This window comes from Chelonoidis abingdonii, chromosome 3, assembly GCF_003597395.2.
Source record: "Chelonoidis abingdonii isolate Lonesome George chromosome 3, CheloAbing_2.0, whole genome shotgun sequence".
Lineage (NCBI taxonomy): Eukaryota > Metazoa > Chordata > Testudines > Testudinidae > Chelonoidis > Chelonoidis abingdonii.
Genome location: NC_133771.1, coordinates 48,957,876 through 48,972,725, shown reverse-complemented (window position 1 = coordinate 48,972,725; position 14,850 = coordinate 48,957,876). Strand labels below are relative to the sequence as shown.

Below are 14,850 nucleotides of genomic sequence, written 5' to 3'. Positions count from 1 at the left end.
CCAAAACCTGGTAATTTATTGGCATGGCTGGCAGCGAGATCAAAAGCTAAGCTGCGTAATTAAGCTTAGAAAGGGTTCATTGCTAGGCACCCAGATTGCTGGACGCTAAGGTCCAGATTTGGGAGTTAGGCTTAATTGAAGGTTATCTTGCACTTATCAAGGCTACTTTAAACTATGCCAGTGGGATGGAGAAAAATGGAAAAGAAGAGCATTTCCTACTAGAGCCTTCTGTATGGTTACACTATGTTATACTGCAGGGGTTTCTAGGTGGGATACTGCTCTGTTAGAATGTATGAGAAACCACACTCATACTCTGCCTTGGCTTAATTTTTGTCTTCTCAGCTTTTCTTCAGCGTCATGCGTATTAGATCCTTTTCAGCACGGAATTTCTGTATATTCCAGCGCTGCACCTGTGAAATATGCTCTCTTTATAGAAATGCATGTTTTCCCATGCTTTGTTTAGCGCAGATAGTGTAAATTCAGCTTAGCTTCACTTGGAAGTGGGGTTTGGATCTGTGTTCACCAGGGAACTGGTGAAGTCCCTCAAGGCTACCCAGGGAGGGGAAAGTTTTGGGGGGACAGGGAGTGCTCCAGACACTGAAATTCTGGATGGTGGCGGCAATACCAGATCTAAGCTAGTAATTAAGCTTAGAAGTGTCCATGCATGTCCCCACATCTGTACCCTAAAGTTCAGAGTGGGGGAGAAACCTTGACAGGTATACTGCAAGACCCATCTTTTTTTCTTGTTCTCTTGGGCTCCAGAGGAGAACATGGATTGAAGTGGATATATTTATGGGCAGTCCTTTTTTAAGTTTATGTTGTGCTTTTTAATTTATGGGACATCTGCCCATACCACTATATGGGTGCCTATAGTTCTGTTTATAAAAACTAAAAAAGAAAAAATAATCTAATTAATCAGCTTCATTGTAGTTGCTCATTGTTCTGACTCTAGGGTAAATGAAATCAGTGTACATGGGCCCGTTCAGTATAACTCTGTTTCACCTTTATTAGGAAATTCCTTTACTCAGTCAGTTTTTGGCAATCCCTTGTTGGGTTTTGCTTAAAGGAGGTTTGTTGTATTTCAGTAGCTGAACTTGTTCTTTAGGGCCCCACTTGAGCTGAGTACTTAAGCAAGTGTGCAACTGTAAACAACTGAATAATACTATAGGCTTTGATGGAACTATAACCATCCTTACGATTACACTTGTGCTTAAGTATCTTGCTTAATCATGGCCTAGTTCAGTAAAAGATTGTCATAGAATCATCCAGCTTTCCTCATCTGATCTCCTGCATTTTCTAAATCACCATAATACTGGGGTATACTTTCATGGGATATGGACATTATTTACATTTTTCTAATACTCTCTGTAATACATTTTTCCAAAAAAATACAATTTCATTTTGTATACTCATAAGAGCTGTACAATTTACAATATACGCTTATTTTAGGGTTTTGGGGTTTTACAAAATATTTTTATTTTAGTACTTGTTTTAAAGGAATTGTTTTAATATAAAATCTCTCTAACTAGTCTGTTTCAGCATTTCTTAAGCTCCTCTCTTGTTCTTGATTGTCTCTGCCAATAGCAAGGGTCAACAAACAAGGCCACACACTGGATGTGGCTGGCCATTACAAGACCAAAATTTGCTGTAGAAAACCTTCTTTCAGCAGTTTCATCTTATTTCTTGGCAGGTTCTGCAGGCAGTTGTGCTGATGATTCCAGTATTTTGTCTTGGTTTCTTAGGTTGGCTTGCTGCCTGCTGTTTCGTTCTATAGTAGATGCCATTTTCTCTAGGGTTGCATTGTTTTTTAAGATTTCACAGCCCTTTTAAAACTTATTTCAAAATAAAGCACCTTACAAGTAATTTATAAATATCTAAACATGCTCTATAGCTTATAAAGTTATTAAAATAATAATAAATTACTCCCAAGTACTATAAATATTTTCTTGTATCATATTTCCAAAAATGGGTTTCTAGAATTAGTCTTCTATATGCATTGTTAGATACCTAAAAAAATGGCCGAATTTTCAGTTGTCAGCATACGCAGCTCCTGTTGCAGTCAAAAGCAGTTGTAAGTGCTCCACACCTTAGCAATCTCTAACCTTAACAGTCCCGTGAAAATGTGTTAAAGTGTCTGTTAAATAAAGATTTATAACTGTATCATACAAAAGGGAATACAAATTCAAGCAGTCTGAACTAAGAGCACTGTTTTCTGTAAACCAAATTTTGAACTGAGAACAGTGAGTAGAATTCTGTGGAATGCTTGTCAAAGCCTGCTGTATTGAAACTTAGTCAACAATTCATTTGTTGATGCTGCATAAGAAAAGTACCAACACTGTCTCTTTACTCTGTTAGCTGCATAAAACTAACAAGTAAAGAGTCATAATTTCAAAAATTAAGTCAAAATTTCATTTCAAATGTACACAGAGTGATACTTTGCTGAGTAGGAAAGTGTTTTTATACAATTACATTTCTGGATAAGACTATCAAATAAATGTATGAGTGAGATGAAAAAGCTTTTGACTTGCCATTTGCAGAAAAACCTGAGCTAAATGACTTTCTTTGGGTTCACTGAACGCTAGTGCTTACTAGCTCTAAAAATGTTAAGGGACAGATTATGACTGGCTCATGTGTGTCTGTAGGGAACAGGGCTTCAGGAGCGTTTCCCCTCATCCTTCTTGCACTCCACGCACAGAGGTCAAGCATAATCACAATCCCCGTTAGAGCCCTTGGGATGCACACCACCTAAAGGCAGCAGGGTCATGATTCTGTCCACCAACCTGCTCTACACAGGCCAGCAGAGCTGGCCAGGTACAGAGGAAGAAGCATGCTACACTGTTGTAAACGAAGGTGCAATGGCCATGCTCTTTCAGCATGCAGGGAAGCTCTGGGAAGTTTATCCTTCTCTACGGTGGTGAAGAACTGTACTGCTTCTACATGGGGCTGTGCCAAACAGGTTTGAGTGAGCCCTAAATTCTGTTGTAGGGTGATCTAGTATACTTACTGTACAATGAAATAGAATATAAAACCTGTGACTGCTGTATAAAAAATGTTTGACTAAGGATCTCTTAAATTTTCTTCCTTTTCCCAAAGGAATATTATTTATTTAGCAATATATAGTCTGTCACTTTGTTTCTGCACTTCCATATAGCACATTTGGAAAGAGTGAAATAGATTTATAAAGCTGCTGTTGAAAATATACACAAGTCATATAAAAACTGAACGGAAAAATTCATAAGGGAACAAAGATTAGACTAATTTTAAATCTGGGAGTGTACCATATTCCACTGCAATAGAGGTTTGTTGGCTCCAAGTTTGGAAAGTAGTCCAAATTAACTAATGCGGTAGATAGTCAAATGTAGAAGAATCACTGCTTTAATTAAGTTTCTTATTTCAAAATGTTTCCCAGTATTGGCTTAACCTTACTTAGCAGATTGTCTACTGTTATTGTCAATTAATTTGAGAATAACTGAGGTTTGGAAAAAGAATACCACAAATCAAACTCAATTTCCTCCCCCCGTCCCGTCCTCCATCCTGGATGGTAAAGATGTAGGATAAAATTATGTCTCCATTGTAGTCAATGGAAGTTTTGCAATTTACTTAAGTGGAACCAAAATTTCACCCTTAGGCTGTGTCTACCCGTGCGGTTGCATGCAGAGTACATAATGCAAGCTCCTCTAGAATGGGATAAATAGCAGTGTAAACATGAGGCATGGGTTAAGTGAGTAAAGACACGCCAAAACTTTCAGGTAAATACACGGATCTCCACATGCCCAACCATATGCCCAAGCTGTTTTTATTAGTGTAGTGTCCCACTGTCTCTCCAGTGCTGGAGTCTTTCCCTGCCATGTGTAACTACACATCATAGTTTAGACGCAGCCTACTGCAGTGTGTTGCTACATATACTCTATATGTCTCCATTAGTTTAAACGAGTCCTATAATCTTCCAAAAAGATTTTAATGTCCTGTATTAATATAACTGTGGTATCATCAAAAAGAGGAGAGAGTCATTTAATATTTTTCTATTCATTTAACTGTTATATCAAATAGTTCTGCCTAGGATTAAAAGTTTGATCTTCACAAAGAAAAGTAAAACTGTTATCTGTAATGATAATTTATTTAAAATTAACCTTTTTCTAGTAGGCATGCTTGAATTAAAATATTATTTACAAAAATCCAAAGAATTCAATGAATTTTTTGTAGAGGTGGACTTGTTAATCAACATACCCTGTCAAGATGATCCCCCCAGATTAATTAATTCAGACTGATTTTTATGAATGCATCTCAGTGAAGGTGCTGTCAGCCCCTCACAATGAAGATTAATTTTGAAAATTACTTTTGAAAAATCTAGTTACAGGTTTTGTTGCTTTTGATTTCAGAAAGGTGAGAAAGGAGATACTGGCATTAGAGGCCTCAATGGACAAAAAGGAGAATCTGGTGTTAATGGTTTGGTTGGACCTTCTGGTCCGAGAGGACAACAGGGAGATAGAGGGCAACCAGGGCCACCTGGAGCAGATGGAAAACCTGTACGTACAGAATCTGACAATTCAGTTTTCATGCACTTTAAAAAAAAAAACTTTCTATACATTTTTTATAACTCTTCTATATTCAATTCAGGGAAGGGAATTTTCAGAAGAATTTATTCGGCAGGTTTGCGCAGATGTACTGAGAAGTAAGTCCCAAAGATTGCAATGTATTCTTTCTTTCTTTAAAATGCTCTGGCTACTTTTATGATAATTATAAAGATGTCCTGTTCTAAGAAAAATCAAAACTACTAACATAATGGACTGTCTACAGCTTTACACGATACAATTACACACCATAGTGATAATGTCTCCAAATCTTACCAGTCTGTAGGTCTTAATATATCACCACCAACAACTTCTTCTCCTCCACAAAACGCCAGATATTTTGCTTTTGGTGATTTATAATAACAAATGATTTATCTTAAATCCTTATTAATATAGTTTGGCATTTGGTTATTTTTATCTTGCATAGTAATGTTATCTCAGTGTCATTCTCAGAATAGTCTAAAGCATTTTCATTTGAATTCTCCTAGCCCAGTTGCCTGTTATCCTTCGGAGTGGAAGGCTACAAAACTGCAACCATTGTCAATCCCAAAGTGCTTCTCCAGGATTTCCTGGTCCACCGGGTCCAGTAGGCCCAGAAGGTCCCAGAGGTTTTTCTGGCTTACCAGGAAATGATGGTGTTCCAGGTCTTCCAGGAGCTCCTGGGAGTCCTGGTGCCCGTGGGGCAAAAGGTAACTGCATGGGTATCTCACGAAGCAAATAACATATAGCTTTTACTTTATTACATGTTGTTCTGAATGGTACTTGAGTGGGTAGCAGTAGAGGGTCGAGAGGGGTCCACACCGTGTAGTCTGGTTCTGGATACAGAATTCATTTCCAAAAGTTGAGAGATGTTTGGTTTTATTTTTTGTTTCCGACCACTTTAGAGAGAGGCTACAAAATTGAAATCTGGATCTGGGTCAGCAGGTTTTTGATGGGTGGTTTCAGAACCAGTGTTTGGGTCCAAATTTTTTGGTGAAGTAAAAAATTGTGGCTTTCTCCTAACTTTGCACTATATGGGATTTGACCTGTGCCTACAGTCCCCTACAGTTTGTCTCTTTAAGGGCTCAGCCATGCCTTATAGGCACAGTCTTACATCAGGGGTGGTATAGAACAGCATTTCTGTGAGGGAGAGTGCCTCACAGAATTCCCTGGCATATAGTGGAGTTCATCTGCTGCACCACACCTTAAGGGGGTGTTTGGAACTATGACCTAGCCTTGCATGGTCCTTGCACTCAGATGCACTCATATGGACCTTTCTAGATTTGACAGCTGCAATTGTGCCTGATACTTGCATGGTGAGCACTTTGCAATCGTTTAAAGATGTTTTTCTTTGGCTGACCTCAGAGATAGACCTGTCAGCAAGGAAAGTGCTCACCTGCATAATGAGCCATTGCTAGAGCCAGTGGCGGATTAGCTACTGGGCCAATGGGGCCAGTGCCCAGGGGCCCTGTCCAATTGAGGGGCCCTGGAAAAATGGGTGCTCTGACCTGCTCTTCCTAGCACTCCTGCCAGGGAGTGGGGTCGGGGTACAGAGGCTTGCCGCACTCCTCGCACCCACATGGCACTCCTGCTGTGGAGCGGGGGAAGCCCCCGCACTCCACTCCCCGCCAGGAGCACCAGAGTAGGGGACAGGGGGAGACTGGAAGGGGTGGGGAGGGCCCCCCACTTACTCTGGCTCACGGTCCCCCAAAAGCATAATCTACCTCTGGCTAGAGCTGGTCAAAAATTAGAAGTTCTGTCCTGTGGGAAATTCTGCTATGTTATTTACTTTTTGTCCTGACTCAGGATGAAAAGTCAAAATATTGAAATTTTTCACAGAATAAAAAGTTCAGAAAAATTTGATTTGGAAGTGTGAAAACATTTCATTTCAGCTCACTCAACAGAGAATTGAGAACCAGGAGCATGAAGCACTGTGGAAGTCAGGCAGCCACATATTAATAATGACCTGGCCCAAAATGTTTTGATTCTGTTCAGCAAATCAAACTCTGTTGATTTGTGAAGACCCAGAGTGAAAGTAAATATTTTGTTTCAAGTTTCCTAACAGAAAAAAAAATCTGCAATATTAAAATTTCCTGTGGCAAATTTCAGTGTGACAAGAATCATGTTTACCATTGGAAATAACATTTTGACAGAAAATTCCCAACCAGATATAGCCATTTCCTTCTAAATTACCTCCGAATATAAAAATGAAGCCCTTTTGGTTCTGGGGTATCTGAGAATATCTGTCATTCTAGTGTTCTTCCTCTATGAGAGTAATGACTGCTCTTAAAGATTTTATATTCAATGAAGCCAGCTTTAATTGATCACTCCAAGGAACAATACAAATTGGTTCCTTGCTAGAGATCTTCTAATACAGGTGGATCAGAAGTGTACTCCAGTGGGCTACATTCTGAATTGATTTATACCTTATGTCACCTTACTGCACTCAAGGTGGTAGCACTGGGGGTATGTCAGGTCAGAGTTCTGCTATTGTGGAGGTACTTTTGAATGGTTTCAAGAAAATAGTTGCCTAACTCACCTATATTCTTGGAAAGATTGAACTGTCCTTTACATCTTGTCTGGTGGTTATGCTCTGTACTTTTAATTGGGACACTTGTGTTTGATTCGTGCTCTTCTTGCCATTTCTCACTTCAGTAATCAAACCAGTTTCAGTAAATTCTGCAATAAAAATCACTATTCAGTAATTGTATCAGCTAGGCTTGTGATCTTGTCAAATCTCAGATACTTAACTAAGTTAGGCCTAACCTTTATGAATCCGTCAGGGGCGGAAAAGAAGGAATTTGAACCACTATCAAAGGAGTTTTTTTGTTTTGTTTTTTCACAATCTGGATCCTTCTTTGTGATCTTTGATCTCTCCTCCCTTATTAAAAGGCTTGCAGTCTCTTTTGGCCTCTTAAAAATGCTGAGTCATTCTCCATCTTTGCTTCTTATTTAGTTTCCATACACACAATTTCTTAGGGGAACTTTTTAAAATCTCTGTAGTAGATTGATATTTTCCTCCACTATTCTACTTATTTGTAGCGGCTAGGCTTAGGGATTCTTTAACTTGGAAAGTCTGGGCAAATTGCCATTATCAGCCGAATGCGTGAGAGCCAAGATACAATGTTTCAATATGTGGAAAAAATGAATGATCTTGGAAAAGGAGAAACCTCTAGAAAATGTATTTTTAATCTTGTAAAGAACATTTATAAACCTCTGAGCTCAAATTTTGGACAGCAAAAGATTCCAAGGAAACTGCAGTTTGTACTGTATTCCTACAATATGTACGGAAGTGATTTAGTTACCTTGTATCCCTTAGACTTCACCCTAATACTCTGAAATACTCTGTTGCACACAGTTAGTGGAAGATTTCTCAAGAACATGATTATCATTTGAGACTAGGGTGTTTCACTTCTTATAAAAAGTGCCATACTAACATTTGAGGATATAAGGAGACAGTGTGACTTTTCCAATAAAATCAACTTCTATGTCTATTTTTTTCCTCTGGTGTATAGTTTTTCTCTGTGTCTAATTATCTTTTGTTGCATTTGAAATAATAATTTCTCTAAGTAAATACATTCAGTACATGAGCATTTCATTTAGACTTGTATCCCTTTTTACTGCAGGGCTGAATTTGGTTTTCTAAACTTCTTCACTATCTAGTATTTTCTTAGACTCATAGACTTTAAGGTCAGAAGGGACAACTATGATCATCTAGTCTGACCTCCTGCACAATTCAGGCCACAGAATCTCACCCATCCACTCCTGTAACAAACCCCTAACCTATGTCTGAGTTATTGAAGTCCTCAAATTGTGGTTTGAAGACCTCAAGCTACAGAGAATCCTCCAGCAAGTGACCCGCGCCCCATGCTGCAGAGGACGGTGAAAAACCTCCAGGGCCTCTGCCAATCTGCCCTGGAGGAAAATTCCTGCCTGACCCCAAATATGGCGATCAGTTAAACCCTGTACATGTGGGCAAGACTCACCAGCCAGCACCTAGGAAAGAATTCTCTGTAGTAACTCAGATCCCACCCCATCTAACACCCCATCCCAGACCACAGACTCCATTACTTGCTATTTGTTTTGAGCCTATTACACTCCTGAATAATTTTGTGGCATACTCTTTTGAATTGTATATATTTTCTCATAATTAATTTCTTATGAACATTAGCCTAATTTTCTTAATTTTTTACTGCAGTTACAACCTAATAGCTTTTACTACCCTTGTTACCCTCTTCTGTAGCTTTTCTAGTTTGTCCCCTTTTTCCTTTCCTTCCCTCTAGTTTCAGCCACAATCCAGCAAAGCATGTAAGCCTGTGACTAGTCCCATTGATTTCAATGGGTCTACTTACATGCTTAATGTTAAGTGCGTAGTCAAATTGGATCAGGGCTAAGGTACATGGTAACGTCCAAAATATGTCAGCTTCTGTCTCAGTAACTATTATGTTTCTACAGCATCAAAAGAATCTCTGAGGAGGGTATGTAAATTAAAACCAACTAGCAGGATGCCAGCTGTGGCTCAATGCACATTTTGAAAATCCTCTGTGACATTTTTGTCTCTGATCCAGAAAACCAAATTAACTTAGGAGCACATTGAAGTTTTGTCTTCAGCAGTTAGATACTTTTATTTCCATTAATACTGATTAATCCTCTTGGCTACTCAGCAAAGGGTGAAAAAAGGTGGTAATCTTTTTCACCGAAGAAACTGACCATATTAGGCCATAGGTTGACAAGTGTAAGCACTGAATTTGGCTTGATATCTCTTTTTTGAGAGAGAATTTAATTTCTGATGTACATTTTGAAAGATCACCCGTATATTTTCTGATTCAACTAGAGACCATGTTCAAATTCATTTTTTCATGTGACCTAATCAAAATGCCACCAGTGAAAGGCAAGCCAGAATTAGCCTTTACCACCAATCCCGCCTATTATCTACACACACACACACCCCTTGAACAGAAATTACTTCCTATTCATTCTTTAGTTGAAATTAGGCTGATAAATAAGGCAATTACACTCCATAGCATTGAACAATCACTCACCCAGCCCCACTAACCATCTGCTTTTCAATTTCTCAAATGAAAACAATGCTTACTGTGCATGTGTGTGTGTTTGGTATCCTACAGGGCTACCAGGAAAAAATGGAGAAAAGGGCAGCCAAGGAACTGGGGTTCCTGGAATACAAGGCCCCCCTGGCCCTCCAGGTAAGGCATGGGTTAGCCATGTAGATTTCATTGCATGTAAATTATTTTGAAAATGTTGGTGACTAAATTTATCATGATTGGATTAATCTTAAGTAGTTATATTTTACACAGTTAAATAGTATCCCTTTTATGCTGGTTGCTAGATCGGAAAACACTGTAGGTATATGTGGTTTTATTGCTTTTCATTTGCAGCAGAATATATTATTTACTATAGGATAGGTATTTATAGAAATAAGTGACTCAAATTCCTATTTCATGGTAGACTGAGATTTAAAATTAGCAAAATTCCCTTGTGTAGTGGAAGAAGAAATAAAACTCAACAGGTCAGATTTTCAGAAATGTTAAGAACCTACAAACTTAATTCCCACCTATAGGAGCTGCAGGGGCTCTGAAAATCCAAGTTGATTTATTCATGAAATCACACTGCAATTTCTTTTGAAAGGAAAGCATTTTTTTTAAACAATAGCATGCTCTGTCAAAATATAAAATTGATCCTTTGGAAGAGATGCTAGGGCCTGATCCATGTACAGTTAAGTCAATGGAAAGGTGCCTGTGGACTTTGGTCCTGGCCCACAGTGAGCTGGACTATAATACATTAAAGCCAATTTTTAAAAGTTTATTTTTAAATCGCTTTTAATTTTGATTTGATTTTCAATCTATTCTGCTATTCACCTTGATTATTTGTAAATCTTGATTCAAGTTCAGTAGATGATATAGGTGGTTTGATTATTTGTAACCAACATTTAATTCACGGTATATAAACTCTAATGCCAAAGAAGTCCCTTCTTCTGAAAGTGAAGTTTTGTTCAGCATAGTACAGAAATAGGAGCCAAAGTTTTGGGGTGTTTGAATCCAGTATTCATCTTAGACCCATCTTTAACAGTATTATACAGCATAGTCTAACTGCTTGCTGTATATATGTCATCAAGGTCCTGAAGGTCCACCTGGAATGAGTAAAGAGGGACGTCCTGGAGAACCTGGGCAGCCTGGTAAAGATGGAGATCGTGGAAATCCTGGAATTCAAGGACAACCTGGACCCCCGGGAATTTGTGATCCATCATTATGTTTTAGTGTAATTGTAGGAAGAGATCCATTTAGAAAGGGCCCGAACTACTAATCTGCAATGAGTTAGTCCATGAAATAGGTATGGTGCTTGTCTTTTATGGTCTTTCAAGTCTCAGGAAGATGACCAGAAATAACCCTTAAACAGGAACAAAAGTACCTCTGGTTTGGTAAAGCAATAAAGATTACAAAGGTTATACATTCCATTTAAAAAGAATCTCCATTCATATTGGGCCTTTAGATGCATAATTAGCCTTGATTAAATATCAAGAGTTTTCAGAGAGACAGTCAATTTTATCATGAATAAAATGAACCATGACGACATTTGATTTTTAGTATTTAAGTGCCCACTCATACTCCTGCTTCCATTGAAGTCCATTAACATTGCTAGACAACTTCTGCAGGATTGGGCGCTAAATGTTTATTGATCAGGTGTAAATCACTGTGAAATATTTCACATTTAGCCTACATATACAGTATTGATTTTGAAAGAAAGTGTCTAGCTGTTACTTCATATCTGTGTGAATTTCATTTGTTTGTGTACATTTAATATTTTATAGCTCAAGACTTTCCATTAGCAAAAGCATGTGTATGATTTTTACAAGATTGAGGGAAATGTTTGGCTTTTTTAGCTTTTGGCCAGTAATTTCACCCAATCTGTCTTCAAGTAATTTATCTAAAGGTCAGTGTTAAATGGAATCATAATTTATCGAAGGACCAGGGTGAAATGGAATGCGGCTGAGATTTCACCCCAGAATGACACATTCTAACTAAAGAAACAAAATGAGTTATAAATTAACTGATATTAAAAATTGCATTATTTTAAAAATAAACTTTAATTTGTTTGCAACTACAGTCTACCAACGTTGAAAATCAGTTTTTCACAATGAAGTTTAACAATTTTAATACATTCATTAAAATTATAGACTTGCTCCATCCCCTTTGCTGTGCTCCACAAGGAATGTAGGTGTCAAACGTAAAAAACAGGATTACAAGAAGAAAGATATTTGTGCTTGCTAACTAACTGCAATGTTTGTTATGTTGTTTTGTTTTCCATTTTAAGCAAGACATTTGTATGTTCATTTTCATTGTATGCAACACTAGCAAGAAGTATTTCTTGCATTCTAAGTAAAAAAAACAAGTGCACAATTCCCATTAGAATTTGAATACATTTTAAAATTAATTCAGAGAATCTTTGTACTGCACTTACCCAAAGTTTTATATGACTTCTTTGATGTGTTGTTTTTCTGTTGTCGTGCTACAAAAATTTGATAGAAAGCTTGACATTCAAGGTAAAATAAAATTTTGTAGAGACTTGGTGGTGATGTGATGAATAAATGCAAGACTTTTTTAATTGGCTGTGCTCTGTAATAGCACAACATAATATATATTATTCTCCTAGAGTAAGTATTTATACCTTGGAGCTGCTCTCCTATTTGGTCTCCTTCCATCTTTTCTAAACAAAACCCAAAACAGAAGACTCTCTAAAAACAAGAACAAATCTCTCACTCCCCCCTCTCACCCTTGAAATCTCCAAAATCCATCCAACCATGTAGAACCTGAATGTGATACACTGATTACTTCCTGAGCAGACACACTGACTTCAGTAAGACCAACTATGGAATTAGGTACTATTCATTGTCAGTAAGGGTACCAGAATCTGTCCCATAGAAATGGCATAATTCCATATGTTATTAAAATCCTAATTTTAGTATTTAAGTTCCCATTTAATTTGTCGACTTTCAGGTTTTTTATATTAATATCCTCAAACGCTATGTTTTTTCAGTAAAAACAATGAAGAGTCATTGTGGCACCTTAGAGACTAACAAATGTATTTGGTCAGAAGCTTTCATGAGATATAACCATAACCCACTTCATCAGATGCCTGGAGTGGGAAATAGAGTAAGCAGGTATAAATATTCAGCACATGAAAAGATGGGAGTTGCCTTACTGAGTGGGGGTCAGTGCTAAAGTAATTTTCCCTCTGTTGATATTCACCCCTTCTTGTCAACTGCTTGGAATGGGCCATTTCCACCCTAATTGAATTGGCCTCGTTAGCACTGACCCTCCACTTGGTAAGGCAACTCCCATCTTTTCATGTGCTGTACATCTATACCTGCTTACTGTATTTCCCACTTCATGCATCTGATGAAGTGGGTTATATCCCAGGAAAGCTTATGCCCAAATAAATTTGTTAGTCTTTTTGGTGCTACAAGGACTCCTCATTGTTTTTACTGATACAGACTAACATGGCTACCCCTCTGAAACCTGTCACTGCTTTTTCAGTTGAGCTCACTTCAATTTGAGATTTTCAGTCACTTGATTAAAAAGAAAATAGAATCACTGAAGCCAGAAGGAAAACTCTTAGTAGATTCTTTCTTCTCTATCTCCCTGCCAATAATTTAATGTTCATATCGTATATTAAGTAGTCCCCACATATCAGGATCCATCGCTTGCAGCAGAATTAACAAAGGCCATTCTAGTAATCTTCTTGAATTATATTAGAATAGTTTGAGTGTGCCAACAAAATAGAGGAAAAAGAGAACTAGTTAATATAATTTATATGGACTTCCAAAAAGCATTCACAGCTCTCACAACACTATATCAAGCAAACTAAATAGATGTGGAGTGAGAGAGAAAGTATATAATATTTAGAACTGGCTAAGAAATAGAGAAGACAAACCATGAAGAAATTATCTGTATTCAAGATGGGAAAAGAGTAAATGCGGTGCGCCTAGGTTCCATACTATGAACAGTTTGTAGTACATTTATTAATGATTCAGAAAGGGGAGTGAACAATAAGACGGTCAAATTTTCAAGTGACAAAGTTTATTTAGATTAGTCAAGAATAGAAAAAGCTGTGAGGAATTACAGTGGGACTCAACAAAATCAGATGAATAGACAGCAAGATGGCAGGCAGAATCATTGTTGACAAATATAAAGTAATGCACATTGGAAGGAATATTTGAACTACTTATACATAGCTTTGGAAGGATTAATTTGTATACGTATATGTCGGCAAATGTCAATTTCAGTACACTCAAACCAACAAAAATATTTCTGTCAATAATCAAATTTTACAGATAGGCAAAGTAAGAAAAACGCTGCTTACTAGAATTTAATTTAAGGATATTTACTTCATAATTTTTGACGTGATGTTGACAATTCGTGTTTTAATGATTATAAAACTAACTTTTTGAATCTCAGTGTCTTTTGTATTTATATAATTGTCTGACCCATAATTATGAACAACTATGAAAATTTAAATAATAAAATTTCTTAAATATACATAAATGTTATCCATCAAAATTATCAAAAATTAAAATCTCCTTCTGCTAAGCCTACTCCTGTATGTTACTGGACCTAAACAAACTGTAACCACTGAGGACAAAGACTATGATGCCATTGTATAGAGCTCCAAGAAAACTTCAACTCAATATTAAAGGACATTCAATAAAAGAAACAAAATGTTAGGATTTTAAAAGAATGAGACAGAATCATATTTAAAATATTACATCATATAAATTAATGGAACACACTCAGTTTAAATATTGTGTATTTCAAAAAGATCATAGCAGAAACTTAGAATTCAGAGGTGGATGATGAAAATGATTAGAGGCATAGCAAGACATTTTTATGATGAGAGATTGAAAAGATTAGGTTGAGGATGTGAGGGAGTTTCCCAAACCTGAGCCATTCTTTTTAGGTGAAGAACTGTCCCAGATTGAGGTGTCATTACAGGAGGTTTTGAAACAAATTGATAAACTAAACAGTAATAAGTCACCAGGACCAGCTGGTAGTCACCCAAGAGTTCTGAAGGAACTCAAATGTGAAATTGCAAAACTACTAACCGTACTCTGTAATCTATCATTTAAATCAGTTTCTGTACCAAATGGCTGGAGGATAGCTAATGTGATGCCAATTTTTAAGAAGGGCTCCAGAGGTAACCCCAGCGATTAAGCCTGACTTCACTACCAGGCTAATTTGTTGAAACTATAGTAAAGAACAAAATTGTCAGACACATAGATGAACAT

At 37.3% G+C, this 14,850-nt stretch overlaps 1 protein-coding gene across 1 annotated transcript in view; it reads left to right on the top strand.

Moving 5' to 3' along the window:
* COL21A1 (collagen type XXI alpha 1 chain) overlaps positions 1 to 11,957 on the top strand; it is a 189,651-nt gene extending 177,694 nt beyond the window's left edge. The window contains exons 26-30 of the mRNA XM_032771112.2: positions 4,380 to 4,526; positions 4,618 to 4,672; positions 5,060 to 5,260; positions 9,677 to 9,754; positions 10,684 to 11,957. Of these exons, the coding sequence (XP_032627003.1) occupies positions 4,380 to 4,526; positions 4,618 to 4,672; positions 5,060 to 5,260; positions 9,677 to 9,754; positions 10,684 to 10,871 (669 nt within the window). The 3' untranslated portion in view covers positions 10,872 to 11,957. The remainder of the gene's footprint in view (positions 1 to 4,379; positions 4,527 to 4,617; positions 4,673 to 5,059; positions 5,261 to 9,676; positions 9,755 to 10,683) is intronic.
* Positions 11,958 to 14,850: the final 2,893 nt, after the last annotated feature.